General features: G+C 34.6%; 1 protein-coding gene across 1 annotated transcript in view; it reads right to left on the bottom strand.

The window, feature by feature from the left end:
- Window positions 1-18,402, bottom strand: part of gogo (thrombospondin-1 like protein golden goal) — a 65,540-nt gene that overhangs the window by 16,286 nt on the left and 30,852 nt on the right. The window contains exon 3 of the mRNA XM_085941922.1: window positions 3,067-3,197. Coding sequence (XP_085798048.1) covers window positions 3,067-3,197 — 131 coding nt within the window. The remainder of the gene's footprint in view (window positions 1-3,066; window positions 3,198-18,402) is intronic.

Raw genomic sequence — 18,402 nt, 5'->3', positions numbered from 1 at the left:
GTTGACCTGTTGTTTACAACATGCATTGGAGTTTTCATGGCGACCTATTGTTTAGTTTATTACCAAGGTAACTTATCGACCGGTTCTGTCTCATGTCTGTCACCATGGCAATACAAAAAAAACATACGGAACTGAGATTCGACATGCAATTCGCTAGAATTTTCCAGACAGTAAAGTTCATTACTTGCTGTATTTTTTCACGAAATTCCAGAAAAATCGTTTTTATATTCAATGTAAGTATGTATTTATAATACTCTACAATTATTTTTCCAATTTCCGCATAAATAAAGCAAACTTACTACCTACCTAATACTTTTTGCATTTTCCATTAACTATGTAAAAATAGATAATAGAGAATCCACCATACTAAGTAGCGATTTTCTTTGACGAAGATAACGTAATCGATTCGCCAAAAGTAGGGGTATTACACAATTATTAAAATACCTACACAATTAATAATCTTACAAGATTTGTATTTCTCACAAATTAAGCATAAAATATTAAAAAGAAGTGCCGTACTTATAACCAAATTTTATACTTACACAAAAAATAGTGTGAATTTATGGTTTTTATTTTATTTTGTATCGTAGGATGTGCTCAAAATCATTCAGTGACCCCGGGCCTCCACGTACCTAAGCCCGTCATTGACCACAGTCATACAACATGAGCTTATAATAAGAATGTTTCATTATTAGTCTCACTTTATGATGATCCTTCATTTACTATCACCCACCAAACACCCTAACTACTGCATTGATATTCGTCAAGCGTATGCGATCTATTAAGTTGAAAATTTAAACAAATATTATGTACCTTTGGCACCAATATGATATTAAATTAATATATTACATAATGTGGAATATTAGTATAATATAGATTGGTTCTCGACTTCCTGTCAAGTCAAAAATAAAATGCATTCATTTAATTTAGATTATTATGTACACAGTGCCATCCCTAGACAAAATAATTACATGGATTTGTTGAGACCAAAGACTCATTAAAAGCCTACAGTTTCTCCACTCTACAGTGTAATCAACTGATCCAAAATTTGATCATGTTAGTACCTACTACAATTTACTACTTCTTCTCTACAATCTCAAATATATAATATGATAAAATATTTTTAATTTAAACTGAAAAAAATGATCTAAGCTAGCACCGCAGGCAAAATAAACCTACATTTTAAAAAAAATCGGTGTGTGTGTGTACTTATGTACGCGCGTTAGAAGTTACACTTCTTTGGCGTAACAAAACAAAAACAAAGCTTGTGATAACCTAGATTCTATACACTTTAACTTATATTACTAAATTATATAATTATCAATCGTTGTTTTTATTTTTAAAGTAACAACTGCCACTATGACGTTTAATAGTTTGTTTACGTAAGGAATTACAAATGGCCAACAATAATAAATTCGCTACCTAGGCAACGGAACAATTCTAAACTATAATATTATACTGTAATATAATCGTCACGATTGGAGTATTCGGCTGATAGCCGAGCAATCGGTGGTTCGAATACAATCGAGTGCGTTTATTTTTTTGTGAAAAAAATTAATTATGTGTTACTTACATGTCACACGCCAAAAATACACTAGCAGCCCTATGTTCTAACTAGTGATATAAAGTCACCCGATGATATGACGTAATTGTGACGTCAGCCAATACACGCTCGAGGCAAGCCGTCCAACGCACACGGCTTACCATAGATATTATTATGCTGAAACACCTATTTGTGTATGGGGACAATAGATAACGCCACTATTTTAGTAGCGTAATATTCTCGAATGCTATTATCACTCTGGTAGTACGTCACAATGATGTTATATGACATCATGTCGACCGGGCGACTACAACTCGCAAGTTCTAACATAAGGCCCCTGATCTGATTTTCCAAACACGCCTAAAAACTTCAAAAATATGTCCGCTCTACCATTCCCACGTTCGGTGCCCTAGTTTGTAGAGTCTCCTTTGAAGAGGAGAAATAAGCTTAAGATGGTACTGAGGATAAGAACAGGACACACAATAGGTAAAAGATGTGATGTCCTCATGGGAAGAAACGATTCGCAGCTCTGCAATGAATGTGATGTTTTGGAGGACATTGTACATGTTATAGCAGTACAATGCCCTAAATATGAACGACACAGAGTACAGCAGCGAATTGCGGATATCTTTGAGAATGTCGACGAATTGAAAGGTGCCCTGGTGGTGGGTAGAACGGAAGAGCTTGGCAGAATATTGTAAAGTTCTTTAACAGAATTGGAGTGAGGTCCTGATCGGCGGATCCTCTTCTAGATGAGAAGAGGCGATATGACAGCGAGTCGTAGTCAAAGCCTCGGTAAAATCATAATTTAAAAAATATTCGCATGATTTAGTTAATTTTCCACCCTTTTGAAAATGTCAGTCATAAACATGACCTGCCTACCCCATGGCGGTCGAAATTAATTACCTATCTATTCTACGACCTACCATTATTACATATAACTTCATATGACTTCGATTTTACAGAGTAAAGAGCGGAAATGGGGCTCGGGATAATATATATGTACATAGTACCTACACGAAAAAGCAGGGTGGTTGTTAGTATCGGAGATCACCGTTAGACGTCGGCAATCATTATGTCGCAGTAAAACTAGATTATTGTCCGACAACAAGAAATCGGCGATAACAGGAAGTCGCTGTAATCGCATGTAGAAGACTTCTAGTGACGTACTATTTAAATAAAATTTCGGCTCTCCTTTTAGATGCTACTCAATTTCTTCTTCACAATAAATAAATTGTTAACTAATAATAATTTTAGCACCACTCCTGATCGTTTTAGACATATTGTTATCATAAAAAACTTCAAATTACGTAAATTTACAGATCTTTACACCACGGGAGCGTAAAGTCTAATGATAAATTTGAGGGCGTTCCTCATTTGAAAAGGAAGTATGATTAGCTGCACTGGAGGGGATTGTTAGTTCACAGTTTTAACACGTAGAGAAGGTTTGACAGTTTAATATATTGCAACTTATTTACGTTTGTTGATAATTTGCTACAATATTATAACTATTTATTATTTACCTTGCAATATGGGCTTCCATAGGGCGGGGGAGGAGAATCACAGTATCGATAGCGAGCTCTTGCGCCGCCACATTTTCCTGAACACGGAGACCAGGAACTCCATGGACCCCAACCAGCTGCCAAGGCACCATCTATCAAAGAAAAATAGACATTTCAGAACATTAATGGTGTAATAATATATTGACATACATAGCATCATAGACCAGTGGTGACATCTGTCATATGTGTAGGAATGTATTATAAATATATATAGAGATTATAGCACCATATTATATCAAAGGTCCAAAAGAAATATGCCACAACGCGCAATCTCTCTTCAACTATTGTATGTATCGGATTATTCGCCGAGGAATGTTGATGTTTTTTTGTATCGACTTAATGTCATATCTATCGCAATGTATGCAATACGATAGGCTCCAGAGTAGATAGTTTTCGCAGAGTTTAATTGAATTTTAAAAACTAACCAACACCATCTGTAAATTATAGTCTTATTTCAATGAAAACAAATATGTATGACTGACAAGGTTTAATGTGCACAATTTATGGCGGATCTTAATATCCTACCTCCACCCTTAGCCACTGCTATATCGAATTGTCACCATAGCTAACCAAAAGGAATAAAATGTAATGCCTAAAGAATCACAATAGACAGAACAATACCAACAGCATTAATAATTGATAATGTGGCATTGGGTTTAGGGTTGACATGGTAAAGTATTAATTTATTTGTTATAGGTACTGAATCTAACCTACATACAATGCAGGAATTTAAAAAGCAACAAAAATTAGTGTGATTAAAATGTTCCTTTAAAATATCTAAAGCGATCTTTTATTTACTTGCACTCCCTTCTATGAATATTCTTTTCAATCACTTATCACAAGTTGTACAAGTAATGTAACTTATTGTTCCAAAAGCTCTAGAAAAGTATTCAAGTTAAAATGCGAAAATGTCGAAATTTGCATGAACGGTTATCGTTAGAAAGTTGTCCGCCTTTTGCATATTTCTACGTTCGAAGGGAAAGTTTTTACACTTGAATAAACGAAGAGCAGTGCAGCACTGTCCAAATATTATATCACAAAATAAATTAATAAAATTGTCGTATTATTATTGTCTAACAAATAGTACCTACCTACTTCGGTCTAATAAGACATTATTTGAAGTCACGCCTACAAACTCACTGAATTTAGCAAGACAGTAAGGTTGTGCTCCAGTGGCGAAGGGTGGAGGTAGGCTGTTAAGATCCGACATAAATCGTCCACACTAAACTTTGTCAGTCAAACGTATTTGCTTTCATTGAACTAAGACTATAATGACGTATATATAGTGTTTGTTAGTTTTTAAAATTCAATTAAACCCTGCCTAACCCAAGCCATAGTAGATAATAATTAAAAAATATTTACTAGATAATAGTATATATGCCACTAAACCATACATCATTTTAGATATTTTATAGATAGAAGAATATTTTATCGATTATAGTTAGGTATAGGGGCTTAATGAATTTTAAAAAACTAACCAACACCATAATATTATGTAATATATATTCTTAATTCAACGACTGAAAAAGTGTACATTATTTTGTCAGATTGTAATTATGGTTTTGTTTTGGCAGGGTTTAATTGATTTATAAAAACTAACCAGCACTGTCTGCAAATTGGATTATTAGTGCAATGAAAATAAATAAGTAAGACTGACAAAGTTTAGTGTGCATTATTTATGTCGTAGCTTAACAGCCTACCTCCACACCTCGCCACTGACGTGCCTAGATAATTTTACCTGTAATTTATAAATGTTTTAAAATATAATTTTTTGGATACCAAGGGCATACTTATTTGGGGACTCTGGGCTCTATGACCTTTTGCCCTATGCTACATCCGACCCTCATGATGAGTTTATAAATGAGGGTCTGTACCTACACATATTTTTCTTTAATAACACTGTAGCTGAAAATAAGATTTGACCTAATAGGAAGTACACTCGAGCAAGCCTTATTTTCGACTTCTATAGATTTATATAACAGTGCAAAAAAGGTTATTTTTTATGCAGAGTGCCACACGTCATGAAGTTACTCGACTACCCGGCCGATACAGAAACTATATTAATTACAGTAGGTATTTGTTTCGGAATATATAATAAATTATTATTGTGTTAAATAAATTTTATTTGATAGAACACGCACGCCACTGGAAATGAAATAACACCTAGCCGAAGCAAATGAGATGAATGAAAAAATATCGGCGAAGATTATCATAAATGAATTGAAATTAGCCGGAAACTTTTTGCGAAGATATAAAACTCCGGTCAACCCTACTCGAGCGAAAAAAGTTACCTACACCTTCCATGAGAAATATTTTTAGTATGATAGGCTTTTACTAGCTATTGTAAGTTTTGCACTAGCTTATTACATGGGTACATGTATTATATTATTTATTTCGATAACAATATACTTAACGTGGCGAATATTGGGTGCGATGCACTCAAATGTGCTTTGACTGAATTTACATGACTTTAAGTTGAGAGTACCTGTAGAGGCAATATTACAAATTGTAGTAAGTAACAAAGGCTAATACAAAACTGCCGGATATTCTAAGTGATGAGAAATTCACGTTGGCAGTATGACGCAGTAAATTTTCTAAATGGCCTTTGTGGCGACCAGGTCGGACGGTCCGATGGGCTGAACAGTTGGTTGAACCGACTTGAGCAGCTCTTCCTTTTCCATATACATTTTAGGATATTCCCAAAGAATGTGGTTTGTATCCTGTATTTTTCCGCCACATGGACACGTTGAACGGGTAACAAGGCCAAGCTCAAAAAGCCTGCCAGTGAAGCCACCATGTCCAGTCAAGAAATGACTGGTGTAATGATCTGTAGTCAAAGAGGTTATCTCCATTGGTAAATCTGACTAGAGGGAAAATATACATATGTGGAAAAACCTCTCGATTTTCTCTCATATATATTATCTCATTCGCTGCTGACTAGATAATGATTTTTTAATTACCACCTTTAAAATGCACGTTAATTAAATCGATCGGCCGCCTGGCCATTACGCGCCAGGTGTGTCTTCAGCGTCCAAAGTATTTTATACTTATCGCAAAAATTTCTCAAGTTAGCAACCATTGCGATGTGCTTTCGTGAGATACAAAATATATATAATTAAAGTAGCGTGTTGTCTACTATTGTCTTTCGCATTTTATACGACGTTTTACGCTCGTTACAAATTTCATTCTCAAGAGACAATAAGGCAAATTGTAAATCCTGTATTTTATCGTATTCATCCACCTAAATATATTTTCTCAAAAATATTATCGTTTGAGAATGTACTCTGTATAAAGTCTATAACGTTGGAAAAGGAGGGCAACAACCAGAGATTATAACTTAGGAGTAGATAGTATTTTGTTTTCTTCTGAAGATAAAGCATCCATTTATTTGAAATGTTACCATGGAAGTGGTGACCTATATATTTACATTATTTCTCTAGAAAAAAGCTATAGAGCTTTCGAAAAACAATAGATTTTAAAGAAGTGCATTTGAATGGAGCGCCAATTTCTTACGGTGATGGCTATCCTATTAAAATAATAAGGGGTAAGTATTTTAAAATATAAATGACTTTTATCTACGTATAATATTATATAACATTTTTATGATGTTATATAAGATTTTTGAAACAAATGAATAAGGGGCCGTTCATATATGATGTCACACTCTAGGGGGAGAGGGGTCTGATATAATGTGATGATTTGTGATGAAGAAGGGGGGTGTTCAGAAAAAATGTTATATTGTCACAAAGTAACCAAAAAATATAAAAGGATTTAAAAATACAATATTGGGGTTGATTGGGGACTTAGAGATAAATATTTTTGAAGAACAATCTGTTTTTTTAAGTTTAAGGGTATGTAAAACATGTGATAAATATTGACAGGAGGGTAAAAGGTTATGAAATGAGGAGGGGGTTAAATAATTACAAGATAAAAAGAACTTTTTATATAAGTACAACGTTTTTAAATTTTCTGTTGAATTATTATGCTCAGTATGCTCAAACTTATACTTGATATGAAGTAAATAAAATACAAACAAACAAACAAACAAATATAGAATACTGAAATGTAATTTTTACATTTCATTTTGATTTCCATAGTAACGCACGTATATATTTATAATTTAGTTGCTAGGACCACCTCTTTAGCTTTTTACGGATTTTTCTGAAATAACTTTCCATACAAAACATAATTAACTGAAAATGAATTCAATTCTGCTTAAAGATGGCTAAAACTATTAAAAGAATGCATTGGCATTGTGTTCTGATATATTCTAAAAGTTTCAATTGCCTAGCTAGTCGGGAAGTTAGTTAAAAATCGATTGCAAGATTTGTACTGGACAAACAACCACCGGACAAACAAGAATACGAGCTAATAAAAACGTTGTAAAATAGCCAAAATCGTGTGACGTCATATTATGTGGACGGACCCAAAGGCATTTTATGTAATTCTCATTTTGCACTGGCGTAGAGTGGGAAACGTACATTTATTATTATGAACTTATTTATTAATAGATAATAATATTCCACATGTAGGTATGTTCTTAATACATAGTAAGTCCCACAATATCACACCAAACTTTCTCCCATAACGATCAGTAGTCCAAACTATATAAATTATAACGCTATTTTTAACATACAGTCTTCTTCTATCGAAGGTTCAAAATGTGTAGTACATCTCTCTATACTGGGACATTTATGTTAATAGTCGTACCACACCTGCCCCGCACCACGCCAATCAGGCTAATTACGGAACAGCAATTATTGTGTCCAGGGAACACATACATTATGGGAAGTGCGTTACCTTGGTGTGGTAGTAACATTGATATACTACTGGATTAATCATATGCTTCTTAAAATGACGCCCGATTTTCAGCGAGTCGGCCTTTGTTAAAACTTATTGGGTAAGCCCGATATAGCTTGCATCCTACTCTAACTAATAGTCAGCGCATGACGACTTGCTCTGTCTGCTTTGCGTTGCAGCCACCCTTAGGTTCACTATTCCAAGAACGCAAATTTAGTTTTACAGCCAGGGCAATACGGGTGAAATTCGGGAATCCATGTTATCGGTCTTAACGCATTATACCTACAAGGAAATATCATAAGACGATATTCATAATATCTTTTGTGGTACACTTTTAAAATGACACTTGTATGAGAACTGCTCATCTAGTAGTATATCAATGGGTAGTAACAAAGTTTAATACTCGAGTTTGGAGAATATGGGATAAACTTAAACACGTGTTAAATAATATGTTATTAACAGTATAGTTGAGTCTGAAACGTAACGTAATGCGCATTCAATATTGGTAAAACATGCCAGACGGGGTACGAAAACATGCTATTTGGCAGGAAAAAACGCTAGATTTTGTGAATACCTTTTTCGCCCATCGAAAAAAAGTGCAAAAAAATCCCACCACATTTTCCCACAAAAACTTGAAATAGAAAAAAAAACTCAAAATTGACAAAAAAAATAATTAATCTAACAACCAATGATACCTAAGTAATAATTAGGTAATACCAGATTGTGAATGCCCGATAATCGTCAATGCGATGCCACATGTCTAAGCACACTTTAAATTCGAATAACTGATACCATTATATCACTATAATGTGAAGAATGCTCCTATTGTTTCATTGTGTTATTTTCTTGCTCAGGTACCGACCTATCTTCATTAAATATCTGAATAAATAAACTAAAAATCTAGCTTATTTTTAGCACATTTAAAGTTGTTGAAGGCATAAAAAGCGCTAATAAAAACGCCATAAGCTAGATGCCTACCGAAAAAATAGCAATGCTGGTTGTCACCCGTAATATAATTAATTATACCATCTGTATCCGTGTTTAGCGTTCACCAGCGATATTTTGTCATTTTGTCTACGACGCGATCCGGGTAAACAATGGAAAACAGGCAGAAATTTTGCCAGCGAAATATTTCTATAAATCGCGAAAATAAAATCTCTTGGAGCTACGTTCGCACGGAGGGCTGGAATAGGCATAGCATTCAATGTTCCATTTGCTGTGACTGCATTATTCAAAGTGTACCGAGCTACGCTATTATGGTAATGCGGCTGTGTGCGTATATCCTCTGTACTGGACTGCTGCATTTCTTTATACCAGAAGGGATGCAAATAACATATTGACAACCTTTTGATATAAATACAAATATTGATAACACGTGTGTTTTAAATCGTTTTTTTTTTTTTATTAAATATGTCAAAGGGAGGGAGGCGCAGGAGTTGGCGATGGACCGAGGGAAGTGGCACTAACTTGTGCTCGCCTTATGCTCTAATGTTGGGACGTGACAGAGTGGAAGAAGAAGAAGAAGAATGTCGAAGAAATTGATTTTTTTAAAATTTGCATTGCATTTTACAAAAAGTAAATATTTTCCGTAGAATTTAGACCGCGAAACTTTTTAGTCAATCGACCCACAAATGAATTATATCCATTTATCTACACAAGAAGAAGAAGAAGACATACACGAACAATAATTAACATCATAATCTCGAATATTGATAGGCTCGAAAGTAGATCAAAATATAATAAATATGTAGCTGTCAGTATATTATTGATCATTATATCTATTTTTAATGTATCAAATTATTCGACCGCAATAATAAATTCCCATGGACTGATATACCGGTAAACAACTGTTTACCTGAGTCAGCAGATTGAGTGGCGATATTAAATACGGTATCGCAATGGAAAATTAGTCTAATATCCATTCCCATAGTATCATATTATATTATGACTGTAATAATAAATAAAATTCACAACTACTCGTATTTAAACCGCTGACTCGTTCAATATAATTATGTACTGGAATATAATGTTTAGGTATTACTTTCGACTGTATAAATTACGAATAATGATTTATCAAAATGTCACTCGAATATACGTTTCCAGTCTGTTACCATCGCAGTCTCTATATTGCTTCGCCCAACATCTGATTGTACCGAGATGCGGACCTCGGATCCGTACCTATCATAAGTTTAGTATTGTAACATAACTGCTGTAACATACTATTGTACCAACCGTTACACCCAATAAAACTCGCTCCTGCATACATCATCGACTTCTTCATCATCACCCTCAACACCATAACCTACGACACATCGACAACTCCCAAAGTGATAACCCACGCATCCAACACAACAGTGGTGACCTCTCCATCACCAGAAAGACAACACCTACAAATACAACGTAATAAAACAGCTCATAGTATTCTAAATAATAATCATAATAATATCATTAAAACAGTTTCAAAGTCTTGGTAGAACCCGTTGATCTTATTTTAGTTGGCATTTTTATTACGATCTCAAAATCCAATCCTGCATATAAGGCCGTAATTAACAAAAATGTTAACCTCCATATTCTGCCATTTTGAGCATAACTTGAACACTGCAAATAGAATATTGGTAAACAATTTAAAAAGCGAATAGCGAGATAAAATTTCATTAAACTTTCATTAAAAAGTGCGGCTGATAAATATAAACGATTTTGCAATCAACCTCCCGTTTAATTCTATTTAACTAACAAACTGAGGTGTATTTTAGATTTCATGAATATAATATATTATATTCGATGGAAAAGTACTCAAAGAATCTAAATCAATAGGGATTTTGAAAACAAGTCATATTTAAATTTAAAAAAAGGTTACTGACCACAGTATATCACAATGCATTTCGAAATCCGGTATGACCTTAAACAAGTTTTGTTCGTGTAGGCATCTCCCCCAGCGGGTATCCCCTGCTACGAGCTATCTACGATCTGGGCGCTATCTACCTTCAACGCTTCTACGGGTCTACGATAACTGAAGGTATCTATAGAAGAAAATAGCCGTCCCTAGCGATACGGCTGCACGCGAATTGGTACCCACGTACTTATTATTTGTTACCAATCGTAATTTCGACACAATGAGCGATGGATCAAATATTCATTTGATTTGTAAATAATATTGTATATTTTTCTTTTCGTTGTTTCTATGTAAGTTTCTCAGGTAGAGCAAATAGTACCACGCAAAAAAAATCCCCGTCGCCTACCAGATAGGTTATGTCAACTTTACTCTAACAATATCTGGAATATTCTTCAACCAGAATTCTTCCACGTTAATCTTCGCTCATATTTGTTTTAATAATATATATATATATATATATATATATATATATCTGTGGCTATTTGGCAGAAACAGATATGTCGATTTTTGGTGTTTTGAGGTTTAAATGCAGATTTGTTCTTCTATCTCTATATTTTTATTTGCCAAAATCAGATATGGCTTATCTCTTCTACTGACTTCATAATCAACGAAACAAGTTTCAGATATGTTTAAAATTAAGCAAGTCATATTTGCCAAAACAAGATATGGTACCATATCTGCTTCTGGCAAAATAATAAGTATTGAATATAATCAATGTATTCTATTTGCCAAAACAAGATATGGCTGCTGTTTTGGTAGTTACTGTTTTTTGGAGGAACAGTTTTTTTATTATAATGTCTTATAATAACTGAAATTGACAACTCTGATATTCTATCCTCAACATGGCGCAGTGAAAATGCAGTACTAGATGAGCAAGCCACAGAACACGCGATTCCAATGTCTGTGTCGCAAGCAGATCATGATATTCAAATTACCGAATCTCAACAAAACTTTGCCTCATCGGATGACCCCTTGCTCAACAGATTAGAAGAAATTCTGCTAACAGCTCTTATAATCCGTGTACATCTACATCTCAAAGCACGAATTCATCTCAAGAAAAAATCAAGAATAAAAGAAGGTACATGAAGAACTTGAAAGACTGCGGCAAAGAGTATAAAACTCGTGGCGGTGTGGCTAAACCTGAAAAGCTGTTTATTCCATTAGAGTCCTGTTGCCGTTATAAATGTTTTAGCATGCTTAGTGAAAACAATCAGAAGGATATGTTCGCAAAAATTCTGGGAATGAATAGTAAAGACACGGCTGACCAATTCCTCGCAGACAACATTACCAATAATGACAAATTAATAGAGAGGAAAGGAAAAGGCAAAGGTGGTCAAGTAAAAGAACGCATGATTACAGCTATTTATAAAGTAAATTTAGTAAAAGTTTGCAAGAAGATGTTTCAGAATGTTTTTGGCGTATCCCGAAATAAAATTGATGTCGCAATTGTGAAAAAACGCAGCTCGGAAACAGGAATTATAGACGGTGACCAAAGAGGGCGTCACGAACCACACAATAAAAATAACATTGAAGAAATTGAAGTAACTAATCATATTAACAGGTTTACAAAATACCAAAGTCACTACTCCCGAAGACATACGAAGACATCTCCGCAACTTAATATTGCAAAGATGTATGATATGTATAAAAATGAACGGACTTCTCAACAGAAAATACCTTTTACATATTCTAAATATGCTTCAATTTTTCGTGAACTAGGTTACAAATTTAAAAGTCCTAGTATAAACACTTGTAAAGTATGTGATACATATAACATTCAGATTAAGTGTGCAAATTATTTAGAAAGGAAAGCTGAACTCAATGAAAAAAAAACGAACACTTGGCTAAGGCTGATGAATCATATAAGAAGAAAGAACACGACAAATTGTTATCTAAAACTAGTCAGTCCACTCGAATGCTAGTTTTTGATTTGCAATAATGCCTGCCAACGCCTTCCCTGAATACCAACATAGTGTACTATAAAATCCAACTGTGGACTTATAATTTTACAATTAGAGATTGTAAAACAGATACCGCAAGCTGTTACATGTGGCATGAAGGGATTGCTGGTCAGGGATCTGATCAAATAGCATCGTGCTTCGTACAGCATTTGCAGAATCTTCAAGAAACAGTAACTAATATAGTAGCCTATTCAGACTCCTGTCCAGGGCAAAACAAAAACATAAACTTTTCTTCAGCATTGTCTTATTTTGTCAGTGAATCTGAACACGTGCATTCTATAGACCATAAATTCTTGGAAGTGGGACACACCAAAATGGAATGCGACACGGATCATGCCCGCATAGAAAAAGCTAAAAAATCTATTGAATTTAACATTAACATCCCACAAGACTGGTACCAATTTGTACGAACTGTACGAGGCAAACATCCGTTTAATGTGGTAGAAATGTCAGCAGAAACTTTTCTCTCTTATTCAGACTTACTGAAAACCACTTTCATTAAGAAGTTAAAATGTGTTGAAGGGCAACCGATCAATTGGCACAGTATAAAGTGGCTACGGTATGAAAAACAAGTCGGTGATATAAAATTCAAATACTCTCTGAATGATGAGGAGCCCTTCAGAACAATGCAGTTATTAAGGAATTCCAGAGGGCTTCCACATATTCCTATAATACCGAGTACTCATATGGCACCTGCTCCAACAAATCCTCAAAAAAAGAAGGACTTACTGAGCATGATGTATTTGATAGATCCCGTGTATCATACTTTCTATAATTTACTTGAAACGCAACCTTCTGTACCCAATTATGGTGATGCTGAAACCAGCGAAGACGATTAAAACCTGGATGTTATTTTTAAGCTACCTGTAACTTTAAAATAATAATATGCCTAACCTAGATATGTGTGAGATATGGTACATTATTTTTAAAATTGAATTTGCCAAAACCTGATATGTTCTTTAAAGTGATTTTTAAGAAAAACTGTACTATTTAAATACAAATGCTTATAATTAATTAAAACTCAGTTCATGTCTTCATAATATTACATTAACTTTCTGTCATAATTAAATACATAGGATTTATCACAAGACACACAACATTCAAATTGCTCCCCTGAAAAGTAGGTGAAATGGTCATATCTGCTTCTGCCAAATAGCCACAGATATATATATTCCCAACCCTTTATATTATATTCCATACATAAAATCTAATTCAATACTATCGAAAATATATAGAATATCAAAATAATGTTTGTAAAACATAATTGTAATATTTTTATCTCTGACTTAAAGCAATCGCACGCTTCCCTTGCGGACGAAAAGAAAACATACCTGACAACAATTGTTAATACCAACGGTAATTTCGGCCAGGGCAAAATGGAATATTCTAGAAATCTACCCTATTACGTCCCTCAATCTCTTAGATATAGTAGTTTTTTTTAAATATTTGTCAGTTGAAAAATCACTCCCGAACTCTCAAAGTATGTACCGCTCTGTGGATTTATTTTGTTCACAAGACGGCTATCGGCAGCTATCGACGGTGGTTTATCATATTTATGTATTGAGGAGGTTTATTATTACAATAAGTTAACCGTCCAAACGATCTAAACTGTCAAAAAGTGCTATTTTTTAACAACCCTTCTCTTGGCTGGTTACATGTAAATTGTACATATTACATTTCGCCGTAGCACAGTTTACCGTAAGCTGTCTTACCGGAAAGAGATTCCCGTATGTATGTTCAATAAAAGTGTAATATTGTGTTCTTCGACATCGGTGAACTTAAGTGCCGAAATGTTTAAGATAATGATTTCTTCGCCCTTTACAACCGTACCCCTAATTTTTATTGTGTCACTAATAATAAATCCGACTCTGCGCAGAGGTATAAAAATTACAAATTACGTGTTTTCTTTGCTTTTACTGAAATATATCTTGTTGTTGTTCCAAGTCTCTGAAAACGCCCCCTTCTTTCCCCTAAACTCTAACACCAAGATGAAAGACTCCCGAGCACCACCACGCATTATATTATAGAGCCGGACTAGTTTATCAACATGTCACTTTTTTAAATTATTAATAACCCTTTGCTTTTTCGTACAAGGTGGTTGTTAGTAATTTTTGAACAATCACAAACACCAAGGCTTTGAGAAAAACACATAAATATTGTGTGTAGCTGGCCGGGAATCGAACCCAGGAACTCTTGGGTGGAAGGAAAGCGCCTACGCACTGCACCACGAGAGCCGCGTATCAACACGTCATTATAATTAATATTACACAACCCTTTTTTTCATAAATTACAAATATATAAAATAAAAGTAATAATTATTTATCTACGTCATCATCAATCAGCGTCGATCCATTACTAGCTCATTCGACCCTTATTGGTCCCTAGTTTTTCACTATCACGTACTAACACCCGCCGAACTTTATGAATTCGTGCATTCAGCGAGTCCTAGGGTCGATCATGATGGTCGACCAGTGCGCCTTGAGAATCACTGTATAACGGCATTTTGTTCAGAGTTGTCCACTCGCTAAGCGACATGCACAACCCATTGAAATTGTTCAGCGAATCGCGTCTGCTTCCGTATATTATACGTTATCCTTTGGATTTCTCTTACATTAAGTGTCCATGTTTCACTTGCATACGTGAACACTGGTAGCACAAATTGAATGAACACTTTGCGCTTAAGGTATAATGGGAGATCATTTTTAAAGATACTATTCAGAAGCCCAGATGAAATATATTGTCAATTTATTATTATGCAGTGAAGAATTTCGGTCAGAAAAAATTATGATCAAAGAATTTTGGACGAAGAATTGTATTAGTTGATTTGTTGACTGTTCCTAGACCCAGCTCTGGTAAGTATATTGTGTACAGCCCATTAATGGTAATAAGCGACCCACCAAACCATCTGAATCGAATAAGCTTGAAGAAAATATGTAGCGAGCTCTGTGGGAGAAAGAATAAAGTTCAAGTAAATAATAATGTCCATACAGTGTCCATCAATTGTCCGTCCGCGATGACGTTAAACCATATGAACCAAATTCGCAATATTTTGAATAGTGCTCTACCACCAGCACCTTTTTAAAGGCAAGCTACTTTGATACTTTTCTAAAATAGTAATTGTTTTCGTGTATTTAATATTCCACTAGTGACTGGACTTCGCGTCTGATGTTTATCTGTCTGGATTACCATTGATGCTGTTGACAACCCTCCGCCATTTGCATCGCTCAATCTACGTGAACTGCTATCATTCCGTATAAAATTCGTTTGCTGAAGATATTAAGTAATGTGTTTACGATGTAACACAGACTGCAGGAAAAGAAATGCAAAAAATATCTCTGACATTAGTGGGGAAAAATGATTTAATGAAAAACGTAGAGCCTGAGTGTCACTCCGCTCTGCGTGAAATATTGTTATATTATACAATGTATGTAGACATAATGTATTGTACATATTATTATATATATATTATCGAGCTCTACGTAAGAATGTGATATCTTTAATTTACGTTGCCATTTAAGTTGTGTTTATATTGTGATGCACGTCGCGTACTGTCACGCTGTCACGGTGATAAATTTAGTCTATTGTTTCGTCATTATGCAGAATATTTTGAAAGATCAACACTTCTGTAAATTCAATGATAGAGAGTACCAACTCTATGGTATTAGTATTTTGAATTATTATTCATTATTCATGCTAATTAAAATTAATTTTAACAGTGTTTTCGTATGCGTTCGTTAAAATTACTTGCGATATTATATCTATAGAAAATATTTTGAACAGAACCCAACCTGAAGACCATAGATAATAGACAACATTCTCATAGAAACTACATAGTGCCAACCGCTAAAAACAAAAAACACGTGATTTTGACATGAAATCGTGTAGTGTGTTTGACATCGAAAATGTGTAGGTACCTATGTAGAAAATGATAAAAAAAAACGTTCATGGAGTCATGCAGGTGTCAATGAAATGCGGTACAACGCGAGGTGACCTCATTGTTGTTCTGGTGATTTCGGCAGATTTTGCTAACTGGCAATGCTCGTTTAAACTTTAAAGGTTCAAAATGGGCGAAGGGATGGGAACATCAGTCTGAAATATTTTAAATACCAAGAAAAACGACATTACACACTTTTTTCCGTAGCAGCAGCTTACTGTGACGTCACGTGATAGTACTTTACCACCGCTATTTGGACAGATCAAAATATTTATGTGCGAATAGGTAAAGCAGTTTTTGTCTCTCCTGTAAAATTCTAATTATGTTACATCGGAAATTTTAACTGATCAGCTACTTATTATTAAATTATATATCAATCATTAATGACAGATCACCCATAATCAGCTGAGGTCAGATTATTTGTTTTTTTGTGTAATATTTATTTTACAAAAAATCTAATATGAGACTATTAGTTTCTCAATCGGTTACCTCCATTTATTTTTTAAATATTTATCTTGACTCTGGTTCAGTTACATTTGTTGGTAAATAGTATTAAGCCAGAGCTTTTATATTTTTCAACCAACTTTTAAAATGGGCTTAGAAATATTGAATTATGCGGTTTTTACGATGTCCCGCTTTTTGCTCCTAAACCTAGATTTTTTATTTCACATGGTAAATATCCTGATTTCGTAAACTAATTAGGTATGTGGCAACGCAGGTCTAAAGTTATTTCTCGATTGCATAAGAGTTTTTTTGTTAATATCTCGTCATCAGTGACCCTTATTTCTCACTATACGGGTTTAACCGTAAGGAAAAAAATCTAACGGTAAAAATCCGAATCGGCAACAAGTTCACGCTCTTTTCACAATATACGGTTTATGCACGTTTTTTTCCGTCACAAGCTCAGTTTGTGGTTGAGTGTTGTGCTGTGCTGTAGGATTTAAAACCGTCTAATGTGAAAGCATGCATTAATTCACAATATACATCACTGAGTCATCGGTGGCCGTCCGGGTGACGTGAGTACAGTGGAAAAATTAAGGCTGCTATACGGTGCCGTTTCGGTTTTTAACCGTCGCCATGTAATGTGAAAAGGGCCATGCTCTACTAAAACTGCCACTAAAAGAATGTCGCCGTTCGTTTTTTTGCCGTACGGTCAAAACCGTATAATGTGAAAGGAGCGTAAAGGTTTATAGAGGTAGCTTACTATAAAACTAGTGCCCTGAATAAAACGATAAATCTACTAAAAACGTTACTCATATTGATCCTTACAAAATACCATATTATTGTCACATTGTATGGATGTATCGACAGATTCGACCACTCTTCTCGGTAGCAATTATTGTAAGAAACACTTAGCCAACTTAACAAATCTGCCCGGCAATAAATGGTTCGGGCGGCCAAATGGTTTTCCACGCCGGAAATGGATAGGAAAACCCCACATAGCGGTACGTACTGAAGGCTATGTATTACGGAAATGACCGATTAAGGTTGTCTCCCTTCTGCAACCGGATATCCAGATATGATCAATTCGATATTATTTTTATATTATTTGTATTTAATTACTCTATTTGCTAGGGAATATTGGGAACGTCGTTATGATTGATTGTACCTCAGGAATAAATAGTTTTTTTTACAACGATTGGTTATTATCAATCCGGTAACCAGGAAGTAAGAATAAGAACAACTCGAGTATAATATTATATAACATT

The sequence above is a fragment of the Rhyacophila brunnea genome, unplaced genomic scaffold, assembly GCF_057557595.1.
Source record: "Rhyacophila brunnea isolate RB1 unplaced genomic scaffold, BYU_Rbru_1.0 scaffold_14, whole genome shotgun sequence".
Classification (NCBI taxonomy): Eukaryota; Metazoa; Arthropoda; class Insecta; order Trichoptera; family Rhyacophilidae; genus Rhyacophila; species Rhyacophila brunnea.
Note: the sequence above shows the minus strand (reverse complement) of the source record. Positions and strands in the feature narration are given on the sequence as shown.